Source organism: Indicator indicator, chromosome 18, assembly GCF_027791375.1.
Source record: "Indicator indicator isolate 239-I01 chromosome 18, UM_Iind_1.1, whole genome shotgun sequence".
NCBI classification, from domain to species: Eukaryota; Metazoa; Chordata; class Aves; order Piciformes; family Indicatoridae; genus Indicator; species Indicator indicator.
In genome coordinates, this window is record NC_072027.1 from 9,187,999 (window position 1) to 9,203,374 (window position 15,376).

The window sequence follows — 15,376 nt, forward strand, 5'->3', positions numbered from 1 at the left end:
CCCTGCAAAGCTGCCCTCCTCTTGCTGGTGCTTTTACCACAATGTCTATTTTGAGCCAGAGCCCAGCACCATCAAGCAGGTGTTTCTCCAGCCTCTGGAGCCACTGGGCCTCTGGTTATCACACAAGGAGTGTCCTGGGAGTCCCCGGTCCCACCAGCAGCTTGGGGTTGTTTTGTTCTTTAAATACTGCCAGAAAAGAGCTGGCAGAGCACTCCTGCCCTGGTGGTGGGTATAGAAGAGGGCTGGGTGGTGCCATGGAAGTTGCTCTGTGAGAATCATCCTGCAAAAACAGTTTTGCAATGAGGTTACACAAACCTGGTCCTGTTGTGGGATGAGGCACTCCTGCCTCCTTGCCACCCTCCACAGCAGCTGAAGGTTCCCACGTATGGTCCCCCATGTGGCCCCATGCCCTGCCACTGCTTGCCGGGTTTCATGTTGGCAGGGTAGAAGTGCTGGCTGCCCACAAGGGTGTTGATGTCAAGAGTGTCAGGGACAGCCCACTCCACTAGGACCCTTTAGCTTGGCTTAACCTGAGCACAATGCCTCACCCTGCAATACAAACAATTTTGCTCGACCAGCTGGCGCCTATCTACTTTCCCCTTGTAAGGAGAGCCAGGCCAGGGCAGCCAGCCTGCTCTCACACCTCCCTGGGGAGCCCTGGGGAGGTGAGAGCGCTGTGACACTTCTGCCAGTCCCTGACCCACCCAGGCAAGCTGAACAGAGCTGCAGTAGCCCCAGCCCCTGGCTGGACACAAGGAGTGTGGGGCCAGTGGCACAGCAGGAAGGAAACAGCTCACACCAAGGGAAGGAGGTGTCAGCTGCTCCCCACAGGGATTGACAGTGAGGCCATCCTGCAAGGAATCCACTGGAGCCAGGTTAACCAGCATCTGAGAAACTGAACTGGAATGGGAAATATGCCTGAGGCATGACCCACAGTGTGAGCTGGCTGGGGTGGAGCTGGTAGTCAGGGATGCCACCCCACTGTCCTGGCCCCAGTGAGGCAAGGATGATGTCTGATGAGGGAACACAGCCCTGCCAGATTCTGTCAGCAGCTGTGGGAGTGTGGTTTGCGCCCAGACATAATCAATCACAAGATGCTGATGGGAGGAAAGTGATGGTAATGAAATTCAAGGTGTGATGGCTTCACTGGACAGAGAAGTAAGAGAGCCTGCCCAGGGATGGAACTGGAGAGCTGACATCGCTGTGATGCCAGCCCAAAGGCTGCCTGCCCAGGTGTTCTACTGCTTCAGAAAGTGCCTAGGAGAGGACTGAATCTCTGCTGTCACCTGCAAGGGAGGAAGGACATCTGTGTTCCCAGGACCACAGCCAGGTAAAACCCTCGCTACCCAGCCACATGCAGATGACTCCCATGGCAACATGTTTCTCCATAAGTCCATACTGGCATCAGCCCCTCATGAGGTGGCTTTACCCCAGCCACCAGGACAGGGGATGTTGCTGTGTGTTGGCTTCTCCACTGAAGATCTGCCTAGGTGTTAGTGCTTCTGCCTTTTCACATCCCTGGCTCTTGCCACGTGGCTGCTCCTCTTAGCCATCCACAACTGCTCCCCTGTGCTGCCACATCCTTTTAGTGCAGGGACAAGGGTGAATGTTTCGTGCTTTCAGCTTGGGATCCCCAGCTCAGCCCCACTGAGCTGCACTCACCCCCTCTGTGGGTGCAGCTGACAGGATGCAGGCAGGGAAGGCAATGAGGCAGGCTGGCCAGTGGGGTAGGTGCATGCAGGCCCCCATGCTCCCCTGCCCAGCCCACATCAGACCCTGCACCTTGGCTGGGATGGCTGGTCACACTCGAAGCAATAGACCCAGAAAGGAAGGGCTACACCAAAGAGCTCATCTTAGCCTGTGAGGAGATTTGACTTTAGACACAGCCACTGCCTGTGACCTGCATGAGTCACTGAAAGATTCAAAGTCCTTTTAACTGTGGTACTTTTTGGACATCGTGGGTCAGTCTGGAAAAAAACAGGTGCTGCCATCCCCTCCCTGCAGCTAGACCGAGGAGGAGCTCCCAGCTGCGGGAGCTGACTGCGGATCAGCCTCTCTTTTCTCAGTAGCTTGTTTATAAGGATGCAAACACCTCACGAGTGAAAAACAACTTCATGCCAAACATCCACCAGCTCCCAATGGCCCAATCTGTGCAACCACTTCCTTGGTTATGTTTTCCTTTCTGTTTGCTCTGAAGCTTTTTCCATGGCTGAGCAGTTGGGAAGCAATGGCAGAGCAGAGGGGCATGCAGCTGCGGCATGCCTGCTTGCAGGATAATGATGAGGGAAGTTTGTGTGTGGGAGAACCAGGGCATCATCTGGGCTCTCATGGCTGGCACTGAGGTGGCAATGCACTGGAGCTTGTAACAAGGCCATATAAAGACACAGAAAACTTCATTTACAGCAGGAGTGAGCCAGTGCATCCCCTGCTCCTCAGCCACCCCACTCCTCAGAGCTGCCACCCGGCAGAGGCCACCAAGACCCTGGGGGCTTCTCTGCTAGGGGCTGTGCTGTTCCGTGGTTGGCGAGGGGGACACGGGAATGGAGGGATGGACACTGGGATGGACAAAGGGAAAAGAAGGGGCTGCGGCTCCCGTGATGGGGGCTAACACAGACCCAGGTGAGGCACTTGGGGACTAGCTCCTCTTGCAGATGACGGGATCCCACCGCCCCACTGCCGCAGCAGCTCCCCCGGCTCGCTTTCCCTAGCTCCCCTCCCTCCCAGCTCTGCCCGCCAGCGGAGGCGGCGAGCAGCCGCTGCCAGCCCTGCTGCCTGGCCGGCCGCCAGCCTTCCGCCACCGCGGGCTTGCGCAGGGACCGCGCCGCCGCTCCTCTGACCGCCGCTGCCCGCCCGCGGCCCCGTTCCCGGCGCTGGGTGCGAGCACGGGGCCGACACCCCACGGCAGGAGCTCCCCCGTGCCAGGGTCTCGCCTGTTCTGCCCACACCGGCCGTGCCACCCGACTGCGGCGCGGCGAGTTTATCATTAACTGCCCGCAGGCGGCAGGAGCGCGGCTGCAGCCGGGCGCAGCTCCCCGGCACCAGCCGCTGCCTCTCCGCAGGTAAGAGCAGGGCGTTCGGGACGCGGAGGTGACGCCGGGGCATCAGGGGGCGGAGGAGGTGGCACTGCCCTGAGAGCTGCCTGCCCTAAGCCTGGTGCGGGTCGTGGGGTGCTGGCTGGGGGCGCTGCCTGTCTCTGCTTTACGGGCAGGAATGCTGGGAGCCACCGAGGCGACAGTGACAGGGCAAATGCAGGCAGCTGGGGAATGAAACCTGCTCCTGCTCTCCCTGCCTGGTCCAGCGCTGCCCAGAAATGCTTCATTTTCATTTCCCCTGTAGTTCCCCTGTTGTGATGATGTTTCAGGCCTTGGGGGTGAGGGGAGAGAAAGAGGTTTCCTCAGGTTGGGGACTCCTAAAGCAGTTACATGCTCTGGGGGATGCTGCTGAAGCAAGGAGTGACATCTCAGTGCCAGCATGCCCCTGAGCCGCAGGGCATCTCTCACATCTCTCACTTTACTCTTCCTTTACTGCAGCGCCTACTCTGAGTGAGGATTTGGCTGTCAGTTCCTGGCAGAGGACACTAGGCCTATCCGATAGTCCATGATGAACATCCTTCCGTCTGCATGCTTCTGAGACACCTAAAGGGGCACAGGAGAGTGTTTGCTACTCTCTGTGTCTGGCAGTGGCCAATGCAATGCCATAGTCAGGGGCAGCAGCCAAATCCACAATGACAGACAGCTGGCAGGGTAACATGTCCCTGTAAGGCATGTGAAGGTCCCATACCTTCTCACATGCATTTTCTGGCTGTGCCAAGCTCAGCTCTCCTCCAGCTGAGCAGTGGACATGCACCAGAAGGTGACATTCACCCAACCTGGTGATTGTGATTGCATTACCTGCTTGTTAGCTGGACCCATCCCCAAGTGGAGACTTGGGCTGTCCTGTCAGCCCCTCTCCCTGCTCTTTCTGCAGGTGTCAGGGGCTGTGGCATGTCATGGCCTGGCTGACAGTCAAGTGTGGAGATCGGCACCGGCTGGGCAAGTGGCAGAGGCAGAGCTGCCTTCCCCCCGCTGCTGCTTGTGCTGTCTTGCTTTTATCATACCGAGCCACCTCCTCCACAGGCTCCACTGACAGGCCACCTGACAGCATCTCTGCCCCTGGCCAGGGCCTGGACTAAGCTGAGCTGTGCGGTGGGCTGGCATGGGCTTTGCTGTGTCTCTCTATCAAGGCCTCCTGTCTGGGACCAAGCACTATGCATGATGCTTTGAGAGCTGCTCCATCCTCCTTGGTATCAGTCAGAGCAGAGGGTGTTCCCTGAGAAGGAAGTTGCATGAATCAGCTCTGAATTTTCTTGATCTCCATAGGCAGAGGAGAGAGGAGCAGTCTGTGCTGGGCAGGGCACAGGCATTGCGCACTGGGGGCTGTGTCTCTGGCAGAGGTGCCCAAGGCTTTGCCTGCTTCTCCCCCATCCCTGTCACTTGTAAATCATCTCTCCCTGCAACAGAAGAGTATTTTTCAAGCACTGCAAAAGCATTCTTTGTCCTTTGAATAGGACTCTTGAAGGCGAGGCAATGTGCCAGGTGGCAGCAGCCAAGGCGGGGAGGGTACAGCTCGCCCTGGCAGCAAGGAGTGGGAGCGAAGGTGGCAAACCCAATGTGCTTCTGGGAACCAGCACCTGCGCAGTCCCAGGGATGGGCGAGTGGTGCTGGGCCCCTGCAGCAACTGCAGCTTCCTTTCCCTTCCCTGCATGTACTGCTGGAATTTGGGCACGGGTGTGTGTGGCATGTCCCTGCCTGCCACACGTGGGTGTCTGCCCTCCATAGCCAGCCCACTGCTGGCTTGCAGGGCTTTATTGGTTTATGGTTTTATAAAGTGACACCTTCCTTTTAAATGCAGATGGCTTGAGTGTCCCTGGGGATGTGCTGAGACTAGCCCCAGCACAGGGGATGGAACAGGGGAGGCACTGAGCTGAATTGGGCACCAGAACACTGGTCCTGGGGCTGTCTTTGCTACAGCTTGTCCCTGACCCTCTGCCACCCCCTGCAGAGTGTTCTGCTGAGATGGCAAGCACCCACAGGGCAGAGCCTGATGCTGAGGACGCAACTGAGAATGAGAGGACCATCTATGAGGAGGTGGTACCTTGTGACAAAATGGAGCTGAACCAGCGGCTGGCTGTGGAGGAGCTCATCACCACTGAGGCCAGTTATGTCCACAACATTCAGTTCTGTGTGTTGGACATCCGGGCACACCTCCAAAAAAAGCAGGTGAGAGGGGGTACATGACCCCCACCCAGGGCCTGGAGACTGTAGAGTGAATCTGTCAAGTGCTGCAAGATGCCTGAATCACTATAGGGAGGTCACCATGTACTCACCTTCAACCTTCCTCAGCTCCCATTCATTAGCTGAGGTTCTTAGGTTGGATGAACATTAGTTTTGACCCAGGATAGCCATCCTACAGCTTTAACCATGCAGCTGTAACATGGAAAAAACTCATTGCCCCACTGAGGAGCACAATCAAGTCTCAGCATCCCTAATGATTCCTGAAACAGAGCATTGTTCCATCTCCTTGGGTGTTGCAACATATGATCCACTTCTGTCTTATGTATCTGACTTACCCTAAGGCATCTTTGTTCCCTTCAGCTGCCTGATCTTGACCTGGAAGGACTCTTCTCTAACATCGATGACATCCTTCACATCTCCAGACGGTTTCTGAAGGGTCTTGAGGCTGTGGCCACCCAGGAGCACGAGCAGCTGCTCTGCATCAGTAAGTGGTGCAGTGCTGAGGGCTGACCCACAATTACCCCATGCCTTTGCTGATGCTGGCAGTTCCACTGCCGGTGCTATGCCTGAATGCAGCCCCCAGTCCACCTGCCCAGACACCTCCTGTACCTCCCTTAGCTCCAGGAAGTGCTGCTGCTTGCACACCATCATCCACAAGCAGCCACCCCTGTCCACTTCACAGGGGCAAGACAGACCTACCCAACCTTTAAAAAATGAGGGGGGGGAGCAGGACAGAATCATGCCCAGCTTAGCTCAGGTGCACAGGGTGCAGAGAACTGCACTGTCAGGTTCAACTGGAACTACTCTGCTAGATTCAACCTTCCAGCAGGCTGAAAAGATACCTCCACCTTTCTGAGGACATATGAAAGGACCATCTTTTCCAGCCTCACTCTCCTTTCCCAGGCACCCTGTTCCAGGAGTTCAAGGAAGAGATGGAGAACGTCTACAAGATCTACTGTGCCAGCTATGATCATGCCCTCCTGCTGGTGGAGAGCTACCACAAGGACCCCAGGCTGCAGAAAGAGATCTTGGAGACCCTGAATGCAACAGTGTAGGTACCTGCTGCTGAGGCTACCACCTCCCTCTCCCTGTTTTATGTACTGGTCTTTCCCTTCTCCTCTGTGGACAAGCTGGCTGCATGAATATATGCTACCAGGCTGAGTCTAGTATGTGGCATTGTTTGGTGTAGTCTTTGGCACATCCTTGGCACATCCTTGGCACCATTTACTAAAGGGGCACTGCAGGTTTGTGGTCTTTTATCATGGACCCCAAAACAAGGGATAGCGTGGCACTCACAGCTCCTGCCAGCTCAAGACCCCAAGAGGCTGTGGCCACGGAAGACAGATGTTCCCCAGCTTGACCAGAGAGACCTTAGGGGACCTTCCAAACTCCTCATGAACTGTCAAGGGTGTCACAAACATGGTTGGGCCAGAAGAAGCAGGAGTGGCAGCAAAGGAGATGCTAGGAATTGGTGCTGTTTAAGAGCACAGATGTTGTGACTCTCAAATGAGGATGCCTTGGGTGCAGGTAAAAGGGTAGTCCTGCCTGCAGCCTGCCTGCACTTTGCTTTGCCCTCACTCTCCCTCCCCACTGCCACTGGAGCAAGCGCCGATCCCGTGCCTCCCAGCTAGACAAGGGCAGCACTGTTCAGGAGGGCAGTGCACTTGCCCGGGGCTGGCACAGCCTGTGGGGATGGCGTCCCACTGCCAGCGCTCCCTGGGTGGGTCGCCCTGCAGCTGGCAGGGGACAGGGGTTCATAGCCAGGAACCTCTCATGGCTTCACAGCTCCTGTGTGGGTCCAAGGCAGGAAAACTCCCCTGTAGCTGAAGAGGGGCTGCTGTCTCCTCAAAATGCTCTCAGAGAAGCTGGGAGTAGTGGTGGGGCAGGCAAGCAGCCCTCCATGCCAGCCTTGAGCAGTTCCGCTCTCCATCAGGCCTCACACAGGTGCATCAGACCTCAGCTTCTTCCTGGTGATGCCAGTGCAGAGGGTCACCAAATACCCACTGCTGCTGGGGAAGATGCTGGAGAACACTCCTACCAGTGCCAGCGCCTACCCAGCCCTGCAGGCAGCTGTTCGAGCTATGCTTCAAGTCAATGCCAACATCAACGAGTACAAACGGCACAGAGAAGTAGGTAAGCGGGCAGAGGGCATGGCACAGGCAGGGAGTATGGTAAAGGCACGGGACATGGTGTCTGGGAAGCCCCATCCTAACCCCAGCAGTCTGCTCTTGGTATTGCATTAATTCCTACTTAAACCAGTTCAGAGCTTTCTTGCCCTCCACCTGTCTTGCCTGGTGGAGCTGCAGACTCCTGCAGGCAGCTCTGGCACGGTGCAGGCAGCTCTGGGCATTGCTCTGATCCTGAAAATGCCACCCTGAGCAAAACTGGAGGCTGCAGGAGCAGGGTGGCATGGGGGGCACTAAGCACAAAACCAGTCTATCTGCATTCCTGAAGCGGGGGAACAGAGGAAAAGTCGTGACCTTGGGATAGGAGAAATCAAACTCCCCACAAACAGCAGCTCCCTCTTCTTTTTTGGTTTTCACAGCACTTTCCCCCCAGGCTTCCCTTCTCTGCTGTGGGTTATACCTATCTTGCTGATCACAACTTGTCATCCCTGGGGCTTTCGCTGCTGCTCGCCTGTGTTGCCCGCTCAGGCTGCTGAGGAGGTTGCCCTCAAGCTTACTGTTCTTATCTTTTCCTCTCCCACCTTGTGCGCCCCCACCCGAGGCAGCAACCAAATACAACAAGGCTGAGCACCTGACGCTGCGGGAGCGCCTGGCGCGCCTCAACACGCACTCCATCGCCAAGAAGACCACACGGCTGAGCCGGCTCCTCATGCAGGAGGCTGGCATCGTGGCCAAGGTGAGCACCCCGCACTCCGCCTCCCGCAGACCTGCTGCCTCAGCTTGGGTCGTCTCTGCAGCTTTTCGCTGGCTCCCGAGGGCTCTTCCCGCAGAGGGAGCGCGGAGCCGAGCTGGTGCGGCCAATGCTGACACCCAGTGGCTCTCGCTGCCACAGGAGCCGCAGCCGCATTGCCGAGAATCTTGAGCACGGCTCCAATCCGGGCCGGCAGAGTGGGGGGGGGGGGGGGGGGGGAGTGCTTTGGGGCTCCCCCAAAGTATCCACAGGATTCTCAGGCACTGCAGGGAGAGGAAAAATCCTCGTGTTCTCCAGCATCGCAGCCACACCAAAAGCCCTCTTTCCCCATGTCTTCCAAGAACCCTAGATCTTGGCACTTTTCAGATTCCCAGAGCCTCTCAGGGTCTCTCCTGCCCAGCACAGTGAACTTTAAGCAAGTGCCTGACTACTACCCAGCGAGAGGCATCAGCCCTGCCTGAGGCATTTCCTGGCCTGCCTGTGCTGGGGATAAGCTGCCCCTTGCCTTACAGACAGAGGACAGAGAGTATGATGACCTGGAGGAGAAGTTCCAGTGTGTGGTCTCCAGTGTGGCTGTTCTGAAGGAGAACGTGGCATCCTACCTGGGCCATTTAGAGGTAAAACCCTGATAATGTGTAGGGGGTTGGCCCAGATCTCAGAATCCTTTCTTGAGTTGCAGAATACTTTCAAGCCCTATTGAAAGCAGTGTCGGTTGGGGTTGGTCAGTGACTTGCCTTTCTCAGCTAAAGATGTGTCGGGGATCACTCAGATCCAGCAGAGCTTAAAACAAAGTCAAGGCTTTGTTGACACAGTCTGAGCTGGGTGTCATTTGAGACTAATCAGTCCTTAAACTGATCACCGTTTCATGGCATTAAATAGCTGAGAAGGCTAAGTGCTGTTCAGCCTGAGAATTCTTGCATAACTGGTTTAAGGCAGAAGTGTTTCCAAATCAAGGAAACGGCAAGATTCCCTTCTGAAACATCCTGATTGAATAGCTGCTGTGATTTTTCTCATGGAAATCCCTTGGTGCATTTGAGGGAAATGAAAGTATGAGCAATGGCAAAACTTGAAATCCCCAGACACTGTTACCAGGAAAGTCTCAGGAACTGGCAGAGGGTTCAGAAAGCAGCAATTCAAGGGCTGGAAAGACCTTGGCATGAAAGTACTGACAAGGAGTACTTTCCACTCCAAATAGGAGTGGGAAGGAGGACAAGGGGACAGAGACTCCCTGTAGCTCAAAAAAAAAAAAAAAAAAAAAAGTATAATTGGATTAGAATAGAAAACATGGGGATGGCAATCTGTAGGACAGTGAGATGTGATGTCAGCTAGCAGAGTAGGGTATGACCATTCCTTGAGACATCAAGTGCTCCTCAGGACCTGCCTGGCACTGCCCCCCGGTGAGCTGCATCTCTGTAAGCCAGCTTCTTGCCTTCAGCCAGAACATCAAGTGTCTGCAAACAGTCTGAGCAGCCTAGATAATAAGTTGTGGTTAGGAGTCATGCTGGAGCTTGGATGAAGCTTCAGAGGAGCTGCTAGTGGGGAAAGGTGGGGCTGCATGCATGTATGCCCTGTCTCCCTCCTTCTGAAAGCTTCTCTAAGACATCTGCCAATGAAGATATTGTCTCATAGAGCAGACACAGCTTGGCCTCTATTTGCTCTGACTGGCACTTCCCTCTTCTGCATCTGTCTGTACCAGTGCCCTCACCACAATGAGTGGCAATTTTTTGTTTGTAGAAGATCATCACAGCTTCCTCTGCTTGTGTAGGAGCCCCTGTAAGCTTGCAGCAAGCACTCAGGTCTGAGCTGTCACCAGCTCCTCAAAGGGTCAATCCCTTTTCCCTTTTAGATGCCTGTCTCCAGTCTCTCCTGTGGCAAGGAGGGCTACAAATGAAGGGTCTCCTAAACATGACCACATGTAAAAAGACAGGATTTAGGACAGAGATCAGGGCATTCTTAGAGGCTGATGGCAGGCCCTGCTGCTCGAGGACTGACTTCAGGAGCAGTGCTCTAAGGGGCAGTGAAGCTGAGCCCAGGCTTCCCTTGGCACCAGATCCAGGCTGGGGCTCTGGGAATTGGGTGCTTTTTCCTCTGGGTCTAGAGATTGTGATTCAAAATCTGTCTCCAGGCAGGAAGGAAATTGCTGCCCACAGTGTTAACATTAGAGCAAAGCCTCTCAAAGCAGAGGAGCATCTACCCAAGCCATCCCTAGCTGCTTTCCTTTCTCACCAGTCTTACTCTCCAGGCAGAGCTGGTGGGAAGATTTTGTACACAAATACAAGAAACTCCATGGAGCTCCTGGGCTTACAGACAAGAGTAGCCCAGAGTATCAATTCCACTAGTTTGCTACACAGAGCACCCAAGCTGGGGCATTGGTATGTCTCTGGGAACACAGGCATAGGTTACAAATGGGTTAGCTAGTGTTGGGCAGCTTCTGCAGGTCAAGTCTGATGGCTTTCTCTATTCCAGGCGTTCCTGTTGCCCACCCCACACAAGTGTGATCTGCAGATTGATGAGGGACCTGCCCAACAGTACCACCGCTTTGCAGAGTATCTCCATTGCGCTGTTTTCCCAGAGTTTGTGAGTGCTCCTTCCCTGTATATCTCCTTCAGGGTCACAGCCAAACATTGCTCTCAAGACTTTCTGCCAGGTTACAGCAGAGGCTGATTCCAACACATGGCAGCCAACAGCTGAGAGGGACCCAAGAGCAGGCAACATCTTCACCCCAGGCACAGTCCCCTGGGGCCTGAACACAAAGAGGCAGGTAACAGGGTCTGTCAGCAGCCCGAGACATATGAATTGAAGAACCATCTCCATGGTCCATCCAGGAAACACAAGGAGACATGGCTAGAGCACACCTCTAAAGTCCATCCAGGGCTGGAGAAAAGCTGCAATGTCCATCTGAAGGATTGGTCCAGGAGCTGAGCTGCCTACAGCAGAGGTCCAAGTTTCACCCAGGAGGTAGAGCCAGAAACCATCTCACACATAGCAATGCTCAAGTAGCAGCTGAAGGCCCTTAAATGGGCTGTGGGTAGGGGTGTGAATGGAGGACTCAAGTGAGACTGCTGTGGGCCATTGAAGACTTTGCTCCTTCAGGGCTCTGACGTGTTCACAGCCAGCCATGCAGACAGGTGGGGAACCAGGCGTACTGTTTATCTGACTCACACAAGGTGTCTGCCACCAAACCTCAGCCTAACCTACCCACACCTTGTGGGCATCCATACTTGCCTCTGGGAGCCCAAGGGCACACCATGGTCTCCTTCCAACAACCCTATCTGGTTCTCCAGGACTCCCTCTTGGGGTGGTGAATGCAGTCAGGAAGCTTTCCTGAGCAGTGAAGAGTGGGGCTGGGCAGTCTGAGCCCCACACCTGGATGACAGTGTCCCCAGGGAGTGCCATCATGGGGAGGGAGGGCAGCTATGTAGGATAACTACATAGACCTTGGGCTGAGGGACTCCATCAAACTAGGGTGCTATGACCTGCATGGGGCAGTCGCTGCAGAACCTTCTTTGGCCCGTGGGACCTTGTGCATGAGGGTCCTACCCGAGAATCTGCATGGAATCACAGCATGCGTGACTGTTCTCTACCAAGGGGTTGCTTCAGTCAGCACCTTATGTGCCTCCAGGGAAGGGTATCTCAAATGGTCCCCACTCCACACAAGCCCTCCAACAGGTCCAGGAGCCTTTTCTCCTGTGTCAGAGAGTGCCCTGTGCAGACAGCTGGGCTGCCTGAGGGGCTCACATCAAGATCTATGTTGCATCCCACAGAAGCGACGGCTGGACAGGCTGGTTTACCAGCCCCTCTGCAGCCTCTCAGACATGCTGGTGGGGCCACAACAGCTGGTCAAGAAGCGCCTGGACAAGCTGCTGGACTATGAGGAGATTCAGGAGCGGAAGAGTGAGATGGGCAGTGTGACATACGACGAGGAGGCAGCCATGAACACCTACCTCGCCATCAATTCCCTGCTCGTGGCTGAGCTTCCACGGTTCAACCAGGTGGCTCTAGAGCTCCTGGGACAGATTCTGTGCTCCTTCAGTGCTCTGCAATGGGATTTGGCTGCCCAGGTTCTGCACCAGGCAGAAAAGGAGCTAGAGCAGGTGCGAGCATTTCCTTGGTGTGTGTGCTCAAACTGGCATACCTGATGAGCCAGATCTACCTTCTTCACGTTTGGAACATCACTTGGATGTCAGGCTTGGGGAAAGCCAAACTCTCTCTTCTTTAGTCCTAGCAACTGTCCTGCTTTGAGGACAGCACTGGTAATTCATTGATGTGCTGCATGAGAGATGAGTGCTAATTCTGAGCTCCCAAGAGCTCTGTACTTGGAAGCCAAGGAGGAGAGAGGGAGCTCCTGGTCTCAGGAACAAGCATCCCTCAAACCTCCATCCCACGGGAGATATCTCTCAGGACCCTTCACTGCACAGCACTCTTTGAACCTGACATTTGCAAATGTGGTGGTTCAGGCCAGTCTAGAGCACTGGGGCAGAGCATGGCCCTGGCCTGACCTGTGACAAGATGAGAATAAGAAGCAGCAGTGTGGAGGTATCTTCTCAGACACCTGCTCATACATATTTAGTCATGAGGGTGGATTCCCCTTGCTCAGTCTGGGATGCTTACACTGCAGGCATCTACCCCCAGAACTACATCTACCTGTCTCCCTTCTTAGTCAGATGGGCAAACTGATGGGACAAGAGATCAGGTCCCAGGGACTGCTGCAGTGGGTTGGGTAGACCCAAGAGCCCTGTGTATGACTGCCCTGCCCAGGGCACGTGGCTCAATGCCAAAGAGCAGTTCTCCTTGCATATTTAGTGACAAGGTCTCTTCTCTTGCTTTCTCACCTTTCTTTTTCGTGATTCTTTTCTTTTGACAATACCCACAGTGTTTCCTCTCCCCAGGGCCCTTTCTGATCTCAGGGTCTGTCTTCACAGATGCCCCATGGCCACATGCCTCTGCCCAGTTTCAGGAAGATGGTGGAAGACACATTGGAGCAGTCTGGTGCTCAGCTCCGTACCTTCTGCAAGACATTTGAGACAGTCACTCCAAGCCCTGTGACACAGGTAGGAGATGGGAAAGGGATTTCTCAGTCTGGCTGTAGGAAGAGCTAGGACTGTGGCTTCCCAGTGCAGAACATTTCTTTGAGGGGGAGGCTGGCTAAGAAAGTGGCACAGGGGTTGGCATAGGCACAATATTTTCCTTAAGACTCTGATGGCACCTGGATGGAAATAACCAGGGATGAAATAGTTTCACCTCTTCTGGTTCTGGACACTTGTCTCCAAACCATGAGGTAGAGGAGATAGTGTGAAGGAGTTTCTCCCCTAACTGCTCACTGGGATGTGATCCTGCATAAAGAGGAGTACATGCACTTGGAGGGCTTCAGTCTCCCGCTTGTCTCATCAAGTGCTCTTGTGTCTTTTGCTCCCCACTAGCCTCTGACCCCTGCTGAGGAGCGGAAGATCCTTTCACTTGTGAGCAAGCATGGCCCAGACAAACTTTACCAAGTGACAAGCAACATCAGTGGCAGCAAAGACTTGGACCTGACCTTGCACAGGGGACAAATTGTAGCTCTGCTGCAAAGTGTGGACACTAAGGGGAACACAAACAGATGGCTGGTGGATGCTGGAGGTATTGTGAGTGCTACGGGAAGCCTCTCCCGGCCTCAGCACCAGGGTCAGAAACCAAATCCAAACCACTTCCTCCTCTTGGATGAAGCAGCAGGCCATTGCCTCCTGGGTACTCCCTCTCAGGGTTTGCTCAGCCCAAACCCACCTCTGCCTTGCCAGCTGCACCCATAGCCGTTTTCTGTAAAGTTCAGGTTTCCACATGAGGGAGCACTTGTGGCTCATCATGGCTGGAAAAGGAGAACCCCATGCACACAGAAATGTCTTGAAACCTCCTTTGTGGGGAGGTGTTGCTGGATGTCCCCTAGTGATGGATCAGTTTGAACAGGGATGCACTGCTTCCAAGCAACAGCCAAATTGCTGTTCCTCTCTCCTCCATGTGCCATTCCTCTCTCCTACATGTGGCAGGCAACAAGACCTCATGACCTGTGTGTGTGCATGTCCTCCAGGTCCCCGAGGGTTTGTACCTGCTGGAAAACTCCAGCCCTATTACCCAGTACAAGGCCAGCAGCCTGGGATGCAGGTGCAAGACCTGGAAAGCAGCACAGAGAGAAGACGACATTCGTATGTGTTACCTGAAGCTCCCAGACCCCAGGTGGCCACCTTTACCCCAGCTTTCCAGGTGAGAGTGGGGACACCTCTCAGAGCCATTCTTACCCATCCCACCAGCTCCATGCTAGTTGCTGTGCTTGCAGTGTGTGGGTGGGAAGGTGGGCCTGCTTTTCTAGCACACAGGTGGTCATACATATGTAGCCTTGTGCCTAGCAGGAGAGTGTCACAACCCCTGGTGTCGACCTTGCTGGGACCTAGGGTGGACAGAGCAAGAAAACTGTGCTTGGTGGGACGCTCTGTGTCCCTTCATTGATGGTAGTACTATCCTGGCCCCTTGGAAATGACTTCCATGTCTCCTTTAAGTCCTGCCCTGCCATGTATGTCCTTTCCTCCTTTGGCTCTTGTTTCCAGCAAGGGATTCCTCCCTCCTTCTGCCTTTTTTAGGTGGTTGCCGGCTTCTCCTTCGCAGCCAGGAGTCCGCAGGAGGTCAGCCTCCAGGCAGGGCAGCCTGTGGTGGTGCTGGAGCCACATGACAAGAAAGGGAGCAAGGAGTGGAGCCTGGTGGAGGTGAATGGCCAGAAGGGCTATGTGCCCTCCAACTACCTGGTGACCGTCCCCATGCAGGAGCCTATGGGCTGGAGCTTGCCTGTGTGAGCGTGGCCAGCCTGCACGCAGGGGCACAGGCCTAATCGGATGAGAGCTATCCGCTTGGCACCTGACAACTGATCATGGGAGATGCTGGAGTGGGGTGGTTGTGATGGCCCCAAGCTTAGAAAGTGGTGGGAAGCAGCTGGCAGAATACAGCCCGGGGCATGTAGATGCAAGGGACGGCAGTCAGGAAGATGTTATGATGGGGTGGTGTGAGGGTGCTATGTCCCACAAAGGAAAGGAGCATGAGGGAGTGATGGCAGGTGGCTGCAGTTTTCCAGGGACTTTCTGAAATCCATGTCAGGGACAAAAATATCCCTAGGGGTGATGGGAGAGCGTTGTTCCCAATTACATCATGATGGAGCTGCAAAGGGTGCAGTGCTGCAGAGGGGCTCTTCAACCTGTCACAGGGCA

The 15,376-nt window shown here is 54.9% G+C and overlaps 1 protein-coding gene across 1 annotated transcript; it reads left to right on the plus strand.

Annotated features, from left to right (window-relative positions):
* The first annotated feature begins 1,270 nt into the window (after positions 1 to 1,270).
* On the plus strand, positions 1,271 to 14,968 carry ARHGEF37 (Rho guanine nucleotide exchange factor 37). The gene is made up of 13 exons (XM_054389270.1): positions 1,271 to 1,330; positions 5,043 to 5,258; positions 5,634 to 5,757; positions 6,177 to 6,324; positions 7,207 to 7,406; positions 8,005 to 8,135; positions 8,663 to 8,767; positions 10,617 to 10,727; positions 11,915 to 12,244; positions 13,073 to 13,201; positions 13,571 to 13,766; positions 14,212 to 14,384; positions 14,759 to 14,968. Exons 2-13 carry the CDS (start codon positions 5,055 to 5,057, stop codon positions 14,966 to 14,968), a joined length of 2,061 nt encoding a protein of 686 aa, XP_054245245.1. The 5' UTR covers positions 1,271 to 1,330; positions 5,043 to 5,054.
* Positions 14,969 to 15,376: the final 408 nt, after the last annotated feature.